Genomic DNA, 20,616 nt, shown 5'->3' on the forward strand with positions numbered 1-20,616 from the left:
GCAGGCTGTCTTTGCTTTCTATCCATATGGCTACCATGATGTGTGAGGTAAGCCTGGGTACGCACAAACCTGAAGCTTGAAAGCTGGTGCTGCAATATTCTGCACCCAAAGCAGGAAGCTATGTGGGATATGAAAACACCTCTGTGTGTTTATAAGTTTAAGGAAGGTGCTTTCTTTGGCTTCTCATTGCTTGACAAGTTGCTTTTGCTCAGATTTTTGAAGCCAATGAAATGCTGCTTATTAGATGTCCTTCTAGCATTACTGACATTGTGTGGATGGGATGGCTGGAGGCTTCAGGTCCATGTCCGGCTGTCGCCGCGGGTTCCACCTCCTGGGTGAGGCAGAGGTGCGTGCGCCGGGCCTGCTGCATCTCCTGCGGCCGGGGCTGAAAGCGTCGCATGCGCCGCGCGCGGGACTCGCTGCGCCGCGCACCCGAGCAGGCCCAGGGGCCCCTCACCTCCACGCAAGGGGCAGATCCGTTTCTCCACCACAGGGCAGAAAGGTGCGTGGCTGCTCCACATAGGGGCATTGCGCACGCTGTTCTGTCGCTGTTGAGTTAAAAGTGAAATACATGACCCAAAGAGGAGACAATTGAGGCAAGAGGGGCAATCAAATAACCATTTTCTCTAGGATTAGTCTGCCTTTTTTAACCCTCAAAATATTTTTTTCTCTACTTCTGAAGTGCAGTTAAAGTCTTTTGTGTGTGGGAATAAACACAGTTGAATACAGGGGGGATAGCAGGGTGGCTGATGGATATGGAGAGCTTGGAGAAAGAGGCCCCTGGGATGAGGCAAAGCCTCAAGGCTGCACCTGCCTGAGGGCCTGTGCAGGAGGTCACTTGTGGACAAGCCACCTGGCTAAGAAAAAGCTGGGGTAAGAGGAGCAGTGGTAGAGCTGGAGTAACTCTGTGGTGGAATGGGAGCTCTTAAATTCCTCTCAGAATTACTGCATATTTTTATGTTGTGAATGTGATGAAGCATTTCTGCACCTGCTGTCTTCACTTGGGGAAACTGCAGAAACTCCCCCACCTGAATGAGGCAGCTATAACAACAGGAACCACCTCACAGAACTGACAATGTGTAAGGCCTATTAGTCATCTGAACTATGTGGGCAGAGATTGTAGACTAGGGAATTCAAACATAGTGGGATGGATTTTTTATTTTTATTTTTAGGAAGCTACGTGTGAAAGAAGCAGCAAAAGCAACCTAAGCCATTACCTACTCCAACCTGACAGTTTAGGCTGGTTTTAGACCATCACTCTGCTTATAAGCCTTTTTAAAGGGTGGCTTATCCTGTTTTAAGAGAGACGTCAAAGAGAGGTGGAATGAATCACATTCTGGGGATGAGTCTGACTCGCACTGACCACGGAAACAATCAGCTTAAGCTCTGCAACCTGCTCTTCGACAGCTGAAGGCAGAGGCAGTAAATCCATCAAGTGTGGATCTAAATCATCGTGCTGCTCAGGGCACAAAGAGGCATCTGCTTGGCAGACAAGCAGGGTGAGCTTGGGCCTGCTAGCAAGTTGGTTTGAACACATCTCTAATTCATGTCTTGACCTTCTCGTGAAGAGACATTATTTTGCAGCATGTAGCACATTCTTACAAACTATCCCAGAATATGGCATATGATTTTGAAACTCTTAATATTGTTCTCTTCAACAGTGGCTATTGAAATGGTCTCATTAATGTTTATGCAGGAATAGTATTAATTCTCATTGATAATCCCTTGTTTATATAGGCAAGAATCCCATCGCTCTCCTGGACATAGCTTTTTTTATTTTTTTTATGCTTAAGATTAGAAGGGACCTCTAGAGATCATCTAGTCCAACCCCGCTGCACACGCAGGGTCACCTAGAGCACGTGGCACAGGACTGCATCCAAGCGGGTTTTGAAGATCTCCAGAGAAGGAGACTCCACAACCTCTCTGGACAGCCTGTTCCAGGGCTCTGTCATCCTCACTGTCAATAAATTCTTCCTTAAGTTCCTGTGGAACTTTTGATGCTTCAGTTTCCAGCTGTCTCCTCTAGTTCTGTCAGTGGCCACCAGTGAAAAGAGGCCAGCACCATCCTCATCCTCCTCACTGCCTCCTCTCGGCCTTCCCTTCTCCAGGCTGAACAGGCCCAGCTCCCTCAGCCTCTCCTCATAGGGCAGATGTTCCAGGCCCCTGATCATCCTTGTAGCCCTGCGCTGGACTCTCTCCAGCAGCTCCACATCCGTCTTGTACTGTGGAGCCCAGAACTGGACACAATACTCCAGATGCGGTCTCACCAGGGCTGAGTAGAGGGGCAGGATCACCTCCCTCGACCTGCTGGAGACGCTCTTCTTAATGCACCCCAGGATCCCATTGGCCTTGTTGGCCATGAGGGCACAGTGCTGCCTCATGGTCAGCTTGTCGTCCACCATGACACCCAGGTCCCTCTCTACAGAGCTGCTCTCCAGAAGGTCGGTCCCCAGCCTGTACTGGTGTCTGGGGTTATTCCTCCCCAGGTGCAGAACCTTGCACTTGGCCTTGTTGAACTGCATGAGGTTTTTCACCGCCCAGTTGTCCAGTCTGTCCAGGTCCCTCTGGATGACAGCGCAGCCCTGTGGGGTATTGGCTACTCCTCCCAGTTTGGTATCATCAGCAAACTTGCTGAGGGAGCACTCTGTGCCTTCATCCAGGTCATTGATGAATAAATTGAACAGGACTGGACCAAGGACTGACCCCTGGGGGACTCCGCTACAGGCCTCCAACTAGACTCTGCACCGCTGATCACCACCCTCTGAGCCCTGCCATCCAGCAGGTTCCTAATCCACCTCACTGTGCACTCATGTATCCCACACTTCTGGAGCTTGCCCAGGAGGATGTTGTGAGGGACGGTGTCAAAAGCCTTGGTGAAGTCAAGATAGACGACATCCACCGCTCTCCCCTCGTCTATCCAGCCGGTCATTTCATCATAGAAGGCTATCAGGTTAGTCAGGCAAGATTTCCCCTTGGTGAATCCATGCTGACTACTCTTGAGCACCTTCTTGACCGCCTGGAGACAACAGCCAGTATGAGCCGTTCCATCACTTTTCCGGGAACGGAGGTGAGGCTGACTGGCCTGTAGTTGCCTGGGTCCTCCTTCTTGCCTTTTTTGAAGACTGGCATGACATTGGCTTTCTTCCAGTCCTCCGGTACAAAGTTCTGCAATAGTAGATTGTTTGGCGATTATCCAGCCTTTTATCACCCAGTACTTGTTTCCCCAGAATTTCTGCTTTCTGAAACACAACCTCTCATCCTGTACTGAAATACATCTTGAATGTGTATAATGTAATCCATCAATCCCCTGAAAAATGCCAGGCAGATAAGATGCCACAATCATAGAAACTATACCTAGCACAGCAGACGCATCAGCTTCAGAAAATAAACGTCAGCACCTCTGAATATGTCTATCTTTACCAGATTCTACATCTGGATCTTTGGCATAGCTGGGCAGGATGAAAGCGATCATAGAAATCACATAACACCACTTCGGTTCTTGCAACAAAGAGATAGGAAAGATTTCTTGAATCTTCTACTTCAATTTGCAGCCAATGCAGAGAAACATATATGGGGGCCCAAAGGTAAATGTGAGCAAAGCTATTCACTAATTCAACTGAAGGGATATCAACTTTGTGTACTGAAACAGCTAATGCTAGAAATGCCAATGAATTCAAATATAATGCACAAAGAGGTATATCTCCTGCACATCTCCTGCCCTTCTCTTAGATCCTAATTCAGCAATGCACGTGTGCCTCACTGCATCAGGACCAAAGACACTGGAATCACAGATGAAGAGAACGTCTGTAACTAAATGTACGTGTCTGATTTAGAGACAGAGAGGTACTTTGTTGTTAAGCAGCTACACCTTTTAATGATCTCCACGGTCAGTAACGGGCATCAAAGTGTACCTTGGAAGAGTTCCTTCTCCCTGCTTCTGCCTCACATGTATTCCCAGTTGTATGCTACTTGTATTCTTTCGTCTTACTTTTAAGTGTTGGCAGAGACTGGAATGTTTACATTACTGTGCATAAATAATTTATTGAATAATAACATATGAAAATGAATCTGATACGCTTCTCTATATGAATAACATTCTACTATTGACATTTATTAATCAGCACATTCCACTCCATCAAACCTAAATTTTGTGAGGAAGAGGAGGGGAGGATGTGGAAAGGCAGTTAAGAAAAATGCAGTACAGTGGGCTTACTACATGTGAATAACACTCGGCCTCTGAGAGGACAGGGAATATCAGTCAGAGTAACTCAAATCATAAGGCTGAGATACAGTACAGTTATATGCAGTTATGATAACAGTTCGTATACTGTCAGTATTAACAGAGGTGGTTGCTGAGAATATAGCTTTAAAATAGGTACATACAATTTTATTAAGTATAAAAAGACACCGCGCAGAGCACAATACAATATATTTCATTTTTACTTCTGGCAGTGTTGACAGGCCCACTGTCTTAACTGATATTGTCGCCAAAAAACACCAGATAGAATTACTTCTCTGTATAAAATGACTCTTCTCTGGGAGTATTTATGCCATTTGGTTTTAAAAATATGAGAATTTCCTTTCAATGGCTACTTATACTATACAAACACTGTCAAGACTGGTGGCTAATTTGTACACTGTTTTTTTCACCTAAGCCACGGTAACACTCTCCCCTGCTGTGCTTTGCCTCTATTTGAGAATTGATCCTTCAAGAAATTGAAAGGATTTTTTTTTTTGAAAATATTTGAAGAGGCAATCATTCATTGTTGCTTCTGGTTTTGTTCACAACCAGAACACCAGTTCAGAGCTTTTCTGCATTCCTCATGCTGCTCAGCTTTCACTGACGTCAGTCAAAGTTTTCAATATGCAAGGGTTGTAGGGTTCTCCCCTACGCTGTTTTCCCCTCCATATTTCTCTAATGTAGCAGAGAAGACATGCTTTGAATGACTACTTATTGGAATGTGGGGCTTCAGTGTTTCTCATCACTCAAAAATAGATGATATTTATAGCCTTCCAGCTTTGACTATTTTCTTTGGAAAAGCAGATACATAAACTTAAGAACTTAATTATGTATTTTGGTTTTACATTCCAATTTGGTTCGATTAAAAGAAAGTTCAAAACCATAACTTCAAACTGATTTATATGGTAATGTGCCAGACTTAAAAGAAACAACTTACATTTCCTCTTCTCTAAAATATATTAACATTAGACTGGAAAATAAATTAATACAGAAAAGCTGAGATTATTATGCTATCACAGGAATATCTGTCAAACAAAGCTTGGTCTTTTGCTAACATCAGCTTACTACATTTGCAATACATGCTCAGCAAAGACCCTACTTCTCTAACAGGTACATTCTTACAATAAATACTTTATGGAATAAATATATAATATATCCAGTTATAGATTTCTGAATAGTAGCTATAATAGATACAAGCAATACCTACATTTAAAAATACAGTTCTAGGACTCCCTAACTTTACTACTAATAAAATTATAATTGACCTAAAACTTTCTCACTCTGTTGATGCATAATAAAATATATGGAAACACCAAGAGTAAAAAGCCAATTGCTTCTACAAATGGAATACTTTATAAATATAGTAAATTGCTATTTTCAGAGCAAAAAATTGAAAATTATAAACAGTAAGTTAGGTTAAAACTACTCTACATATAGTACAAAGTGTGATGTATGAGTTTGATGTCTGTGGCAAAATCTTGAACTGATGTCGTTGTTCATCTCTGGAGATAACTGTAGGGAAAGGTTCCATCCCCATATGCAGCCAATCTTGAGCTCCTTAAGCAAAACTCTTACTGACCAGAGAAAGCCAATTTGTCAAGTAAGGAGTGCAAGATTAGCCCAAACAGAATTATTGGAAGCCCTGGACTTCTGTTTTATAGAGTTTACTTACCACTTCTCTGTTCTTGCTGGGAACAGAGGCACAGCTGGGTAACTGTGACCGCAGTGTTCTGAACAGCCATGTAACGAAGTGCCCTCTATCCGGCTGTCCTACTAAGTTATTCTTACACTGCACATTCTCCAGATGAATTCTGTTTTGTGTTCCTGTGGTTGTTTCCGTTTGCTGGAATACTGAAGCACAGCTCCAATTGCTTGATTACTGAACTCTTGATCTATGCCTTTTTTTTCTTTGAGAATAACCTAGAATTGAAAAAAACACGCATTTTTTTTTTTCAGAGTAAATATAAGGAATTGAGGAATTAAGATGCTGGTTGTATCTGTCTGCTTTTTTTTTTTTTTTTCTTTCAGTTTAAAGAGTAATTTTCAATCAGGAAAAATGCCTGACTTGCTAAGGAAAAGTTTTAGTGTAAGTGAAAATATAAAATGCTGTTATGTGATATTGTTCCATTTTTGTTTGTCTTCTGCAATGGTTCTATTTTAGGCTGACAATCAAAACTTATTTTATGAAAAATCACCTTTTACATCTTTTTTTTCTGATTTGAAGCCCTAAAAGATTCAGATCCCACCAGCAGATTTTGGAATTTTAAGGGTCACAGGACAGATGTTTTATAAGCTGTTACATTATCTATCTATCTATAGATCTCTCTCTGTATATATACACATACACATATCTGTCAATCTGTCACAGAGATCAGTGCCGACATTAAGAACAATGAAAGCATCATTGAAAGCTTCCATTTCTGATCTTGTGCCATTTGGGGACCTTCTGAGTCCCTTGCAGACTATTAATGATACAACCATCCTGTTTTGGGAACCTCTGGCAAGAGATAGGAAGATCAGGACTTAATCCCTTGCTTTAGTATATACTCATTGTATTTCATTTCCTTTGGAGAAATTCAGCATATCCATATATGTATCCAGGTGATTTCTCACTGATTTCAGAAGCGCCTGCGTGGAGAATCTGGGCTTTGGTATCTTTGTACTTTGTATGCCGTTTGTTTTGACTATACGGGAGAACTTGGAAGCCTCTTGGAAGCTACTGTAATACTGAGCATAAGGCTAGCGTGAATGAAATATTCCCTACCAAACTGTAGATAAGAAGTAGGTACTTGTGGATTCCCTGCAGAGGAAACACAGAGCTTGGGTTTCCTGGAGCAGGGAATGGACTAGAGAGACTTCTCTTCATGTTAACAGCAGTAAATCTAAATGTTCAGTTCACACTAGTAACAGAGTAGTGAAAAGACATTAAAATATGTCTAAATCTGGTCACACCTTCTTCTTACTTACAAATGCTCTGTTTTTTTAGGAGTGATCGGGGGGAATATAAACTGCTTACGGAGTCTTGTTTGCGCATATGCGAAAGCTGCATACATAGTGAGTATTGATTTCTGGGTTCTCACTTGGAAATTACCTCCAGAATTCGGAAGGCCTTTCATCTATTTTCAGAATGCATTTTTCTCGGGACAGAGCACACAGGAATGTACCAAAGAGCGAGCACTCGTTACCACGCTGCAGCGGGTGCTCAGCAGCCCTTCTTGGCACGCACGGGGCTTTAAAGAAGAGCACTGAATACTCTCACCTACGACATATGATTTTGCTGTGCGCTTTGCTGCTGTTGCTGAATCAGCAGTTGCTGCTGTTGCCGGCGTCGTGCAGTTCTCAGTTTTTCGAAACGAGCCTCCATCTCCTCCAGCACTTTGGGAGTGTAGCGAACCACCAGCTTTACACTATCCTTAGCTGCCTTCAGGAGCTCCACGGCTTTCTCATGGTGTTCTCCTTCCACGCTCTGAAAGCAAGGAATTAACAATCAAAATGCTGTTTTGATGTGGGGTTTTGTCCTCTTTCTATGCTAGCTGCCACAGAAAGGCTGTTAGGGTTTTAAGACATTTACATAATTTAGATTTTTCAAGGGACCATTAAGGGAAAGTGTACAATTAAATAAAATTTCTGTGGTATTGAGAACATTCACATTTTAAACCAATAACCCAATGAATCTGCTTTAGATGATTGCATATAAACCTTATTTCTGATCTGTGTGAAAAAGTGGGGAAATACTCTCTAAGCTTCATGCAAAGAAAAATAATGTAAAAAATATCTCCTGCAGTAAAAACCCAACTAACCTGTTTGAAAGATGCAAAAAGTGGATTCCTGTAAACAACTAACCTGATTTAAATGTTGGTAAGAAGTGAAAGAACTGCAAGTTTGAAATGACCCTTTCCCTTCTTATCCCTATCACTGTATGGATTCCGTATGTAGAAATTAAGCATTTGCTTTACTGCAGAAGTGTGAAGATGCCCAGCATTTCTGGGGTATCTTGTGTGTTAAAAGCTCGTGGGGTCACTCAAGCACTTTACATGTATGCGATACTGGCTCTATATTGGGAATATCTGCTTAGCTGTAGGCAGTCAAACACTACTGAAACATTTCAAGTTCCTGCTTACAGAGCTATTTTCCCTCTTCTGGAGAATGGTTTATAGTAAGGTATCTGCAGTGAAATCAAATGTTTTCCCTGGGGGTTCAAGCTCTTATTTGTATGCTAACATTGTTTTAAACAGTAAAGCTCCCCAAAAGGGAGATAGTTTGGCTGCAAAAAGAGTGTTTAATGGTTTCCATTCAATGGCTTGACTGGAGTGCTTTTCAGGCATGCAGATTGTTTGGCACCTCTGGAGAAAGTGTAAGTTTTTTAATGATAGCCCACATATGTTGTAAGATATATTCCAACAAACAAAACTGTCCCTGTACAGAAGAAAACCCTCAAAACTGAGATTGTCAAATGGATCTTAAACTATTTAAAAAATAAATCATTTTCTTTCTACGTAAAGTAAGAAATTAAAGTTATACTACATGCTGTATTTTAAAACTCTTATGGAAACTACATGCATAGGCCTTGAAAAAGAAGCAGCAGCATTCAAAATATTTGAAATTCAATTCATACTAAAAGAATAATTTGGCATTGTTACAGCAACTGTCAGATGTTAGAAGAAAATTCTATTTTCACCTCTATGAGTATGAGCACTGGCTATCAGTAGCACTGGGTAAGAAGACTGAATAAGAATTGTGTGTGCTGTGGCAAGCTATGAGTTAGAAATTATGCTATAACAGCTACAAAAAGCAAACATGGTACACTTCTACACAAACAGCACACACTACACAATTCAATCTTATCACCTTTCTGTGTATTCTCCTATCTCCTCTTAAATGTCCTTTAACATATGAATCCAAACATTTATTTTATGGCTGGATCAACTGACTGCTCTCAAGTGTTTCTGCAGAAATGTAAGATGCTTCCGAAAATGTCTATGCAACTTGGAGAAATAATACATGTCATTTCAGGTGCTGAAATGATTACCAGAAATGGAGGAAACCTTGAGGTAAATATCCATTTCGTTGTTGAAATTTGATATTTTTGAAGCATTATCTCATGAATCTCTTCCAATGTGCATGAATCTTGCATAAATTGAAGTATGCATGAATCTTGCATAAAAATTATGACCTGTGATAATCAGATTTGTTAGAAGTGACTGGAATAAACCTGCTGGAAAAGCAATACTTCCCAAAAGCACTTTGGAGAAAACAGAATTTCATTACAAATTTAGAAAAACATGAACTTATTGTTGCATAATAAACAGTGAATATGTCCAATGCTCCAGAAAACTGTAGATGGCAGCGTGTTCTGTGAAACTGCTTTCATGATGTTATCGTAGATACCAATTGAAACCTCTTCCTCATGTTTCCCTCATAATTGCTCAATATCAGGAGAGGAGATCATAACCAGGGATTTAGTTAAACAGTTAATGTAACTAACTTTTTTTTTTTTTTAGTAACTCATTGCTTTGTGAAATCGTTATAATGGTTTGTGGGAAAACACTTCTCATCTTGAAAGGAGAGGTATGAAACTTGGCATTGTTCTGAATGTCACTTTTTCCTCCTGTGGTCAGTTTGTCTCGTGACAGACATTCTGAAGAAATGTCACCATATTCACCATGTTGTCATTATCTCTTGTGCTTTTCAGAACAGGCTGAGAAAAAAAAAAAAAAAGTTGCGTACAGCACATTTACAGGAAGTAGCTAAAATATTCATTTGTTTTCAAAGAGTTGGCTGGTTCTAACTGACATCAATAGGTAACTGTAAGAGTATCTGCTCTTCATGGGAATATATTTTAATACTTCGCACAACTTAGTAAATTTTATTTAATTCACGATTGCCTATTTTCATTACCATTTGCCTCAGGCCGTATTCTTTCACTTTACAGCCAGCTTTTTCTAATTAGAAATGAAGCATTTGACTTTGTTGTTATCCAGGTCAATGGAAACAAATCCCGTTGGCTTGAACAGTTAGTCCAGTTGAACAGAATTAAGGTTAAAGCTCTGAACCACAGCCGAAGTGGGGGAAATGACCAAGGCAAAAGAAAGGATAGTGCTTCTAACTATCTGCCTTCTCTAAACTTATCTATCTCATGTCTAAACAGTGGAAGTCAAGCTTTCAGCAGCACTTACATCACTCCTGTCGCTGCTCTTTACAACTTCACTGCTGCTTACACTGGCATGTCGAGAGCACTGCAAATGCTACCTGCACAGCTGCAGCTGTGGAACTTGCAGAGAAAAAAAAACCTCTAGGAGAGGAAAGAGTTTACACCAGGAAAGTGATTTCTCCCGTCTACAAGCTGCACCAAGTTGTGCTGCTAAATGACTCCTGCTGCTGCCAATCATGCCTATACAGGGGATTCTGTTGATGGGATTACACTGGTCCATAACATTGTGGGGATGTGAGACTCACGCTGCTTTAAGACTGCCCACCAAACATGCAGTTTAATACATTTGCATGACTGAAAATGTGTAATCCCACTTCCACGTCAAAAATACAGAGAGATACAGAGCAGAGATACAGAAGAGGGTATGAATATTTGGAATGCATATCCTGATTTAATATGCAATTTTTGATTTTATGCATTTATTTATACATATACACATATTTATTTCTTCTGAAGCATGGACAGATTGCCTCAAATAGAGTGATACAAAATGCTGTAGAGACAGAATAACTGGAAGAACTGCAGCTACAGTGCAGGGAGACACTAATCATTACTGTATCAAGGCATAGAGAATTGCAGTAAGGATAAACACACAAAAAATCCGCTCCCTTGAAGTCAAAAAAAAAAAAAAAAAAGCACCTGACTGTTACCCAACAAGCTGAGAAACAATATTTCTATTAGATATCCATAAGCAACTGCTCGGGAGAGAAATTAGCCATTATAAATTTATTTTGCATGTCTTTCTATATCTGACTCACCCCAGGTACCTGATATATGCAGGATCTTTGCCAGATATGAACAGCTATCAGCAAGTGCCTTTGCTGAGCCATCTGCAGGCCTCCTGCTTTCAATTTCCTTTACTTTTAGGGGGTGTGGGACAAAAGTATGTAAGAGAATCCAGCCAGGCAGCACAATGAGAAAGCAATTTTTTTAACATCCAACAGAACAGCTCAGGGAACAGTCAATCCAGTCATGCTGGGATAATGGATCTAGATTCTGAACATGCAGCTCTAATTTTATGTTGATAATTATAAAGTTGGATAACCACCAACTTCAGAGCATAAACAAGTTGCAGATATTTCATTTTCATTTCATGTCCTGCTGCCAAGCCGTCTGTTATATTGTACATACTGTATATTGTTTGCTTTTCTTCAGATAAGAGAAAAACAGAACGAACTGGTCGCACAGAACAATGTTAAATTTAGTTGTTTCTCCTTCCACCTCAAACTGCCTGCAAACAAATTACCATTTCTATAACTTTTGCCTTTTTACAAATTATATTGTATAGGCTTAATTCAGCCCAAGGTTCGTTTGTGAACTGTTCCTGATAAGCACTAATTATTTCAAGTGGTTAAGAACTGCAATTCATACTTTAAATTCTGTTGTTTAGACTCAGAACACAGAAATATTTCTGTTGCACCTCAGAATCAGTTTTCTGGTGTGCAAACATGCAATTGCGAATTTTGCAGTGTATTTTCTGCTATATTAGCATAATATACATTCTAGAGCACATTCACGAAATTGTTTGAACAGAATGTCATGAAAGAGATGCGACAACAGAGCAAAAATCAATATATTTTAACATTCAAAGGCTCACTATTTTCCTGCCCAGAATTTGCCTAAATGCCACTGACATCAAAAGGTTTGAGAATTCTGTCAATCATCTAGTAAATATAACCTCTTTTTACCTTTGACCCAAATAGATGGGATCTTATTTTATCTTCTCTCTATTCCAATATCCCTTTTAATTTTTTTAACTCTAATATTCAGAGTGAAACCACTGCAAAACACTCCATCTAAAAGTATTTACATACATGAAAATGACCACGCAGAAATGTACCTTCTACCGAATGTACATGTTCCCTGCTGATTTCACTGCTAAAATATTATAGCTGGATAAATGTCAGTGGTAGAAATCTGGAATGTATCCTCTGCTGCAAATCAGCAGCAGATATTCTTACTAAATTTGATTATACGTGTTCAAACCCTCTGAAGGTCACAAGACCTTTGGCACAAATGTCTCTGAGGCATCACTAGATTTGGAAAGGCCTGTATGCACTGCGGGCTGTGAAGTACAAGAAGGAAAGAAAAAAACAGCTTTACTTTTCTGCTACAGAAGTAATTTGCGGAATTATCAGTTAGGGAAATCATGATTTCGTTATAAATTGAGCATGTGATATGGACTGCAAATGAAGCTCTTCTAACAACCTCCATTACACCAGAAATTGTTGTGGAACCAAGTTGTCTGCACGGCTTTGCCTCACAGCACCCCAAATGCATCCTGAAGGACTCTCACAGAGTTAATTCTTTTCTATTTCATGTTGGCTGCATTTTAAATCAAGGCACTGGGAAGGCTTAGGAAAATGCAGATCTAGAGGTTGAAAGCTCTACGAAATTTTCACATACCACTCCATTAACAGAAAGTAGCTGGTCCCCCCGTTTGAGACCTCCATGCCGTTCTGCCACTCCTCCAGGAATGATGCGAGAAATGTAAATAGGAGAATTTTGCTCTTTTCCTCCCATCACGTTAAATCCGAGGCCTTCATCAGTCTTTGGTAGCTCGACCACTCGTGGGTGTGAGTGGCCTTCGCTCGCAGCAAAAGCAGCAACTGTGGCCTGGAAGAGAAGAGGGCGACACGGCTATTGATTGTGAAGATGGACACGCTCTGCTGCTTGTTCCACAGGAGCAGCTCACCAGCACGAAAACGTTCCAGTATCTTATTCTGCCTTTCTCCCTAATTGCCCCAAAGCACTTTGCAAGAATTAAGTTCCATGCCAATGCTTTTGAAATAAGGGGATAAGCAGAGGAACAGAGTTTAGGTGGCTCGTCAAAGATAACGCAGAAGGTTAGCAGCAGAGCCGGCCGGAGACGCCAGGAAGCCTGCCTGAGCGGTGCTCATCTCCCTCGCGCGCCTCTTCTTCGCCTCTTCTTTCCACAGGAAAAAAGGTTCATTACAGTTAGATAAGATGATGTGACCTACACTTTGTTCCTAGCTGAAATAAAGTGAATAAACTGAATTCTTAACCCTCTGCTCTCAGATGTATGGGACTGGTTATTCTATTCTTCAGGGGCATAAAGTATCCTGTAAAGTTACTCTTATTTTTAAAAGTTTAATTTCTAATTGTGCAGTCTCACAAACTAAATGACTCCTGGAATAGGAATATGAGTTTTTATAGTATAATTGGATCAAAATGTTTACTGGAAAATTAAATCTTGAGACAACAGATTTACAAATCAATTAGAAAATCCTAGATATTCTTATTGTGGAAAAAATAAAAGCATGTAACAAACTGTAGAGCTTGCATCCAGGAAAATATTACATCTCCCATTTCATTTTTCACTACAAGTTTTTTGCTACTTTAATTATACATTTCAGTATGATTAAATAAACTTTAGAAATATCTATTATCCTTTTCAACATGTGTTTGTAGTCCAAACTGCTAGAACAATTCTGCATTATACTAGTATTTTTGAGCACTTTAATAATGCTTATGCTTATTAGAAGCTAGTGGATGATGTGGTACAATGGATCATTCTCAGTTACATGTTCTTGCACATGCAGACCTTGTCATCATGCATACATTTTACATCAGACATGAATGCACTAGGAGAATGCAATGCAGACAGCCCAGAAATAACCAGGAAATATTGCGATATTGAAACATTGCTTTGTAACCCTGCTGTTCTATACGAATAAGAAATGAGAATGGCAAACACTAGTTGGGTATCTCCCATTTGCTGTACAACATAGCAATCAGTTCTATGTTCATCGGCAGTGTAGGCCAACCAAGATCTAATACACACATTTCTCTGTAAAGTAGCATAGACCTTACAAATTCACATTGTTCATTTGAAGTTTCAATTGGAAGAAGGTTAAAAACAGAAAATAGCCTTCAGAAAGGAATATACTATTTAGGAGAAAAAATGTAATACAATTTACTGTATAATAGGTTATTTGCTGCCTATTGTATGTCTTGCTTCTCTACAACAATGTAGGAATCTCTTTATAACATACTCCAAAACTTCATCTTCCGTTGTAGTTTTAAATAAAAATCCCTAATGCAAATACATAAAGGAAAGATCTTAGTTCCATTAACATTTCTGGGTGTTTTGTTACTTATTTCACAGGAGCAGGACCATAAATAATTACCTCTGAAGCAGCTTAGTGGCTTTTGAAGGTTTACTTGCTTTGCACGGTACCTGCTTTATCACCCAGAAGACAGTCTTGAGTGCAAAATGATAATGGGAAAAATACAGCCATGGCAGGACTCCCCATTTGGAATAATCATGTATATTATTAAAATACAGACCACACTAAGTAGTGGCAAATAAGGCATGTTCTTTCTTGGTTGTGTGAATTCCCTTAGAAAAATTATCATTTTAGTAGTATTAGTAACGTAGCCATTGTGGTCTAAGGATCTGAGAGAGGCAGGTTCATATGGCCAGAGGGACAAGGTATTTTATCAGAGCAGACAACACTTCAAGAAAAGCGGCCGTGCGTCCGGCTATGCAGTCTCTTGGTCAGGCCATTTTTCTCACTGTCCAGTCTTGCTCCTCACTGGATACCCACAGTTCCCGTTACTTAAAGAGGAACATGCCCGTTTAGTTTCTATCTCCCAAATCATTGCACTCCTCTGGATATGCTGTATGGGAAAATAGTCCATTGAAATACTGATTTTTACAGGTAGACTTTGCTTTCACAAACCAATTTCTCAAAACCCATCAAATTCCATAAAATCATTCTCTTTTCTTAAGCTACAGAAGCAGCATAAAGGTTTAAATTTTCCATTATGATTGTTACCTGGGAAGTAGCACTGGTTCTAGACTCTGGGCTGCCACTGATGTCTAAATTTTCTTACAGTGTACACACGAAAACCTGAAACACACACGCGCACAGTCAATTACTAGGTCACTTTGGTAACACGTATCTCAACAGCTGCACATGTCCTACCTTTGCAGTGGCCCTGGCTCGGAACTCGGGGCAGCCATTTACAGTTATGGTTTCATGCATGTATTGATACACCTAAAATGTTCATAAAAATAAAATGAAATTAATTACAGAAGCAAAACAAGGACTTTATTTTAACCCAGACAGGACTGTCCCTTTCCCTCTCACTACCGTTGTTCTCTAGGTCTAAGTCCATAATGAAAAATGTGAAAAATTCCTTGAGACTGGCCTGTTATCATGAAATGAAGCATAAACAAAGCAAATACACCTATATACAATGTATGGGCTAGTGTGTAAAAGACATAGGTGAAAGGATGGAAACAAACAAACAGAACATTTTGTTTAATCTTCTAATAATATTAAGTCCCAGAATTTCTTCCTATATGCAGCTGATTTACCCTGGGCATTTTCCTGACCTGCTTCATCAGGAATTTTATCCTTTTACGTGCTTTATGTCTCAGATTGAATTCCTCAGAGAGAAGCTTTGCAGGTGAAGTATGTTAGCTTTGATAGTAATCTGTTTCTTGGGCTCCTTAAGGAGTGCAGATTCAATCGCACTTTCCAAAATGTATTTCTCTCTGTCTCTCCTGTAGACACATTTTAAGAGAAGTGTCAAAACTTCTTTCTTCAATAATGTAAATGTTCCTTCAGCAGACAAGGTGCCAGGTCCTGTATTTGATCAGCCTATAAACAGCTCGACTTGTTAATGGGTAAAACTCCCCCTTCCTCTGTCTTGTTGACTTATTACGCAGTATCAGGCGTCGTAATCCTGTCTCTCTCCCCCCGAACCTGCTACTATAGATGGATGAACATATTGCTACTAATGCTTAAATGGGACTAAGACGTGTAGCTTAGTTCTGATTTCAAAATAAAACAAATACAATGGCAATACAACACTTAGAATAGTAAAATATTTGGGATGACTGATCCCCAAATCTTTTTTGAGGGGTGTTATACAAAAGGAAGGCAAAAAGAGGAAGAGATAAGTATATTATGATCTCGGAGATCTAAAATACACTAAACAGTTTCAAAGCACAGCAAAAGATTATTTGACTTGAATATCACCCACACATAAGCCCTTCAAAGGCTTAATTCAAAAAAGTGGTGTCCAGTGAGAGACCTGGGGAGCAGGCTGAAAAATTCATGCTTCCTTCATGTGAAGCAAATCTTGCTTCCACTGGTAAATTCACTTTGACTTCAGTAGAGCCCAGAATATGGCTCTTAATTTTAAAAGTACAGAAGAAGAATATTTTATAGCCTCTGAAGAATCTCTGTTTTATTTTTGTATCAGATGACGCTGTTGTAAAAACAGGTTGAGTCTACATACTCAGCATTACCTTGCACGGATCAGGTCAGTCTTGTCCAGGTCAGTTCAATGCTTGCTCTGGGTGCTACATGGTGGGACCACAGAGTTGATTACGTGAGAGCATGTGGTTGTGGTAATCAATCATTAAACACTTGTCACTTCAAAACTCACGACTGAACCACTCACTGGTAATGCTGTGATTTTTGACACCTATGAACTCCTCTTTGTCTTAAAGCATGAGAGCTGATTGTCTGCACTGCCCCTGCTTGCACAGTTAGAAATGTGGTGGTTGGCTGTTATGTCTAAAAGCAAGTGATGCTTAGCTATATTGTATATTGAGCTATTACGGCATCGAATGGTCTTGGGAATAGATCACATTTCAGATATAGCAACCGTTATTGAGAAGATTTTTAAGATACTCACTACTAAGGTATGTATCGCAAATGGTAGCTGATGATCATATGTGCAAGTGATTATTTGCTGTCACGTAACTCCATACTGGCTGAATACTATCAGTATGTGTGATTAAATCAACAGATGTTATGAAAGAATCAACCAACGCAGAAACATCTGACAAACTGATCAATAATGCCACATAATCCTTATGATCGTTTGTAAATTCTCAAAGATAATGGAATTAACATGTGCTCTGCAAACAGTTGCCAATGATAATATCTATAGTATAGTTCCTAGGAAAATAAATCTTGGATGTCAGATCTCTCGCTATAAGCAACAGATGCGACGAGTCCTGAAAACTTGCTCGAGGCAGTAGCAAATCCAATTTTCCTATTTGATGGTTATGTAATGTTTAATATAATTTTGATGAAGGAGGATAAAACATAAGCCTAAATGACTTTCTTATTATTAAGTTTAGCAGTACAGGGATTAACTGTACCTCTTCCAACAAGCCCCTTCAACAATTTGCTGGTTCAAATTGCTCATTCTTACAATGCCCCAAAAGCACAGCCTGTAAATAGCCACTTTGCCGGCAGCCCCACTACCCCCTTCATCTACCCTGCTCTCAGTCCCACCCTCGAGATGTTCTGTGCACAAAGAATCCTTTCTCTTGCATCCGTCCTGCAAACGAAACAAATAACTGAAAATGCTCTTTGTTCTCAAACTAAATAAGGTGGCATTTAAATCCTCCTAGAGTGGAATACGGTTTTTATCACGTATGTCAGTACAGGACAAGTACTCGGTAAATTGTTTTACTGGATCTTTTCCTTTGATGTCTACTATTACCAGTACCTCTCCAGATTATATTTTTAACATACTGCAATCCTCCTGAATCTCACAATGTCACCTTTAAAATATCCTATAAGATCAATGGTAGATTTGATGATTTGGACAAAATATCACTCAATACAGGCCAAGAAAAATGTGCAGAGTTTAGTTATAAGCATCTGAAAAACTCCTTCAGGATATTTACTAAGAGGTCTTTGAAAACAATGTCCTTTGTTAACCCTGAGAGCTGAATCATTCAGAATGACATCCCAGATTATATCAGATTCACTGAAGTGCACCATGACTCAGTTTGTCATTTCAGTGTGCAAAAAAGAAAGAGTATAAATGCTTCTATTTTAACTTTCCTTCAACAGAAAGAATGGCAAATATTCAGATAAACAAGAAGTCAAAGGTTTAACTTAACTTTAAAAATATTTGTCCATAAATACAAATATATATATAACTACCCAGCCTTTCTTGCCTCCTTTCCCCCTTTTATTTCTACTAATATTGCAGGAACATAAGCAGGAGGCTTTCACTGACATCACAGAGAAAAATAAAATAGAGCACTGAATGAGCTAAAGAAAGAAAAGCAAAATAAATGTTACTGTTTTGAAAAATTGCCACATATCTAATTTTGCATGTGCAGCTGTTTCTTTTTAAAGTGTCTAAAAGTCTACCTGGGTGTTTAATAGAATTATTTGCTTCCAGGCTCCAAACACAGACTGAAGGTCTGGTGCCTGGGAAAAACAGCTTCCACAATTCATTAGTAGAGATGGAGCTACCGTGGCCATGGCAGTGTTTCAGAGGCAATGCTGCAGCTGTAAGGTAAATTGGTGATGTATTAAACCACTCTTCTTCCCATGATTTCTACCCAGTTTGTCAGCTTCTGTATGCTGAATGGTGCTCAAGTAAAAGCATGTGGCACAGAGGTGCTTGTACATACAGCCTGGATTTGAGCTTTGCAGCTAGAATCTCAGTTTTCCTCTTACTTCCATGTGCTGCACACAATGCAAATTTTCATCAAGAAGTACTCATAAGAGCATAAACTTTTGCAGCTTCTGCAGGCAGTATCCATAAACTAGAGTTGCTCTCCCACAGTGTTCACAAGAAGTATGAAAAGAGTAGAGGAGGAAACTGCAAGCTGAAAATTGATCTTGGAAGCGAACCTCCTTGTACCACGCAAGCCTTGCAGGCACAGAGGTGTATGTGTCACTACTGCTCCCTGCAAGAGCTCTAGGGAGCCAGGGCAGCAGGTATTTAGTGTTGTGACGACAGTCCTCATCCCCACACGCTGGGCTGCGAGGCTGGGGAACCGCTCTGGGGTTACTACAGCAATGGAGCCCGGACAGCTACTCTGGGAGCTGCCTTCTTAGCAGGAACTACTCCACACGGAGCTGTAACAGAGCAGCACGTACCGGGCTGGCTGCTGCAATCAGTATGAGGCTTGAGGAGGAGGTCCAGGAAGGACAGTGCGCCCAGCAGCCTGCTCTGTAAAGCAGGCTGTAAGAAGCATTCTGTAAAAACCTGAATAATGCAGCACATTTTCTGTCGAATCCTAGAAGTTACTAGTTTAATTAAAAAGTCTTTTCCATTAACTCCTTTAAGAGGTACTCAGCCTCTTCCCTGATGAAATCTTATGCAAGTCTAAGTGCAATTCTAAGTATAATAATGATGCTCAGTGGATTTTAGGACAGCTGGGTCTAGACATCAGGAGGGAAGAGATATTTTGTAGCAATGAGTAAGTATTCCAGTAACACCAGGAGGCAAACCAAGGACAGAGTATATTGAAATGTAGACCTGGAGGGGTAGAATGCCCTTAAAAAAAAGAATCGGCTTCATTGCATTTATGCAGTCACGTCAACAGAACAGTATACACGTATGCATCCTCGCAGAACTGAGGCTACGTCATAGGAGAAAGATCACTATTTTAATTATGGAATATTTCCTTATACTTCATTATAATGCTTCTGACATCAGCTACTCTGATTCTCCATCTTCATAATTGGCTCCACTTACTAGAAAAGAAGAAGAAAATATTTCTGCCTTCTAAGATGTTGAGTAGATAGGAATATCTTGCTGTTTTTCTCTTACCACCCTGAGAAGAGCTCATCTCTGTGTGTTACAGTGCCCAGCTGCTGCCCTTCTTCTTCTTCCCTCTTCCCAAACTCTGCACCTTATTCTCAGCCCTTCAGCCCACGTTGGACCCAAGTGGTGAGCCCGGCACACCGTGACACCCGCGGCTGAGAGCTGCTCCTGGGGGCAGACGGAGCCAGCAAGGGGCTCCCACGCAGCCGCGGTGCGGAGCTGCTGACTGCCCGTGGGGCACCACAAACTGCTTTCTTTTCCACAGCAAACTTCCACCCACAGCACAAACCAAGAGTGTTATTCTTTTTTCCTTTACTTGTTTTTACCATTTTCCCTTTAATATTTTATTTGGCCTATTTTCCTTTCTCACAATCTCTTTCCTGAATTTTCCATTCGTACTGCGATATATTTTGCATGTGTGTGGAGGTGGATGCACTGATTCTCACACCTTGACAGACTCCCAGAGCTGTACTTTAGCACCCAATTCAGACTGTAGGCCTACCATATCACTGGGCAAAGATAATTGGAAAAATAAGATCCTGTACTAAAACACAGCCACAAACCATGGTCCAAGAGATAACAGTTCCATGGTGAAACA

General features: G+C 40.3%; 1 protein-coding gene across 3 annotated transcripts in view; it reads right to left on the bottom strand.

Annotated features, from left to right (window-relative positions):
- Positions 1 to 4,021: 4,021 nt before the first annotated feature.
- LIN7A (lin-7 cell polarity scaffold A) overlaps positions 4,022 to 20,616 on the bottom strand; it is a 45,811-nt gene continuing 29,216 nt past the window's right edge. For 2 of the 3 annotated variants that reach the window (XM_088531202.1, XM_088531201.1), the window contains 4 exons: positions 15,404 to 15,475; positions 12,858 to 13,067; positions 7,500 to 7,706; positions 4,022 to 6,160 (listed from right to left, as the gene is read on the bottom strand). In XM_088531202.1, coding sequence (XP_088387328.1) covers positions 7,500 to 7,706; positions 12,858 to 13,067; positions 15,404 to 15,475 — 489 coding nt within the window. In that variant the 3' untranslated portion in view covers positions 4,022 to 6,160. The remainder of the gene's footprint in view (positions 6,161 to 7,499; positions 7,707 to 12,857; positions 13,068 to 15,403; positions 15,476 to 20,616) is intronic. The other variant, XM_088531200.1, reaches the window with a different exon arrangement.

Source organism: Tinamus guttatus, unplaced genomic scaffold (assembly GCF_059628265.1).
Source record: "Tinamus guttatus ecotype Peru unplaced genomic scaffold, ASM5962826v1 Tinamus_guttatus_pri_ptg000399l, whole genome shotgun sequence".
NCBI classification, from domain to species: Eukaryota; Metazoa; Chordata; class Aves; order Tinamiformes; family Tinamidae; genus Tinamus; species Tinamus guttatus.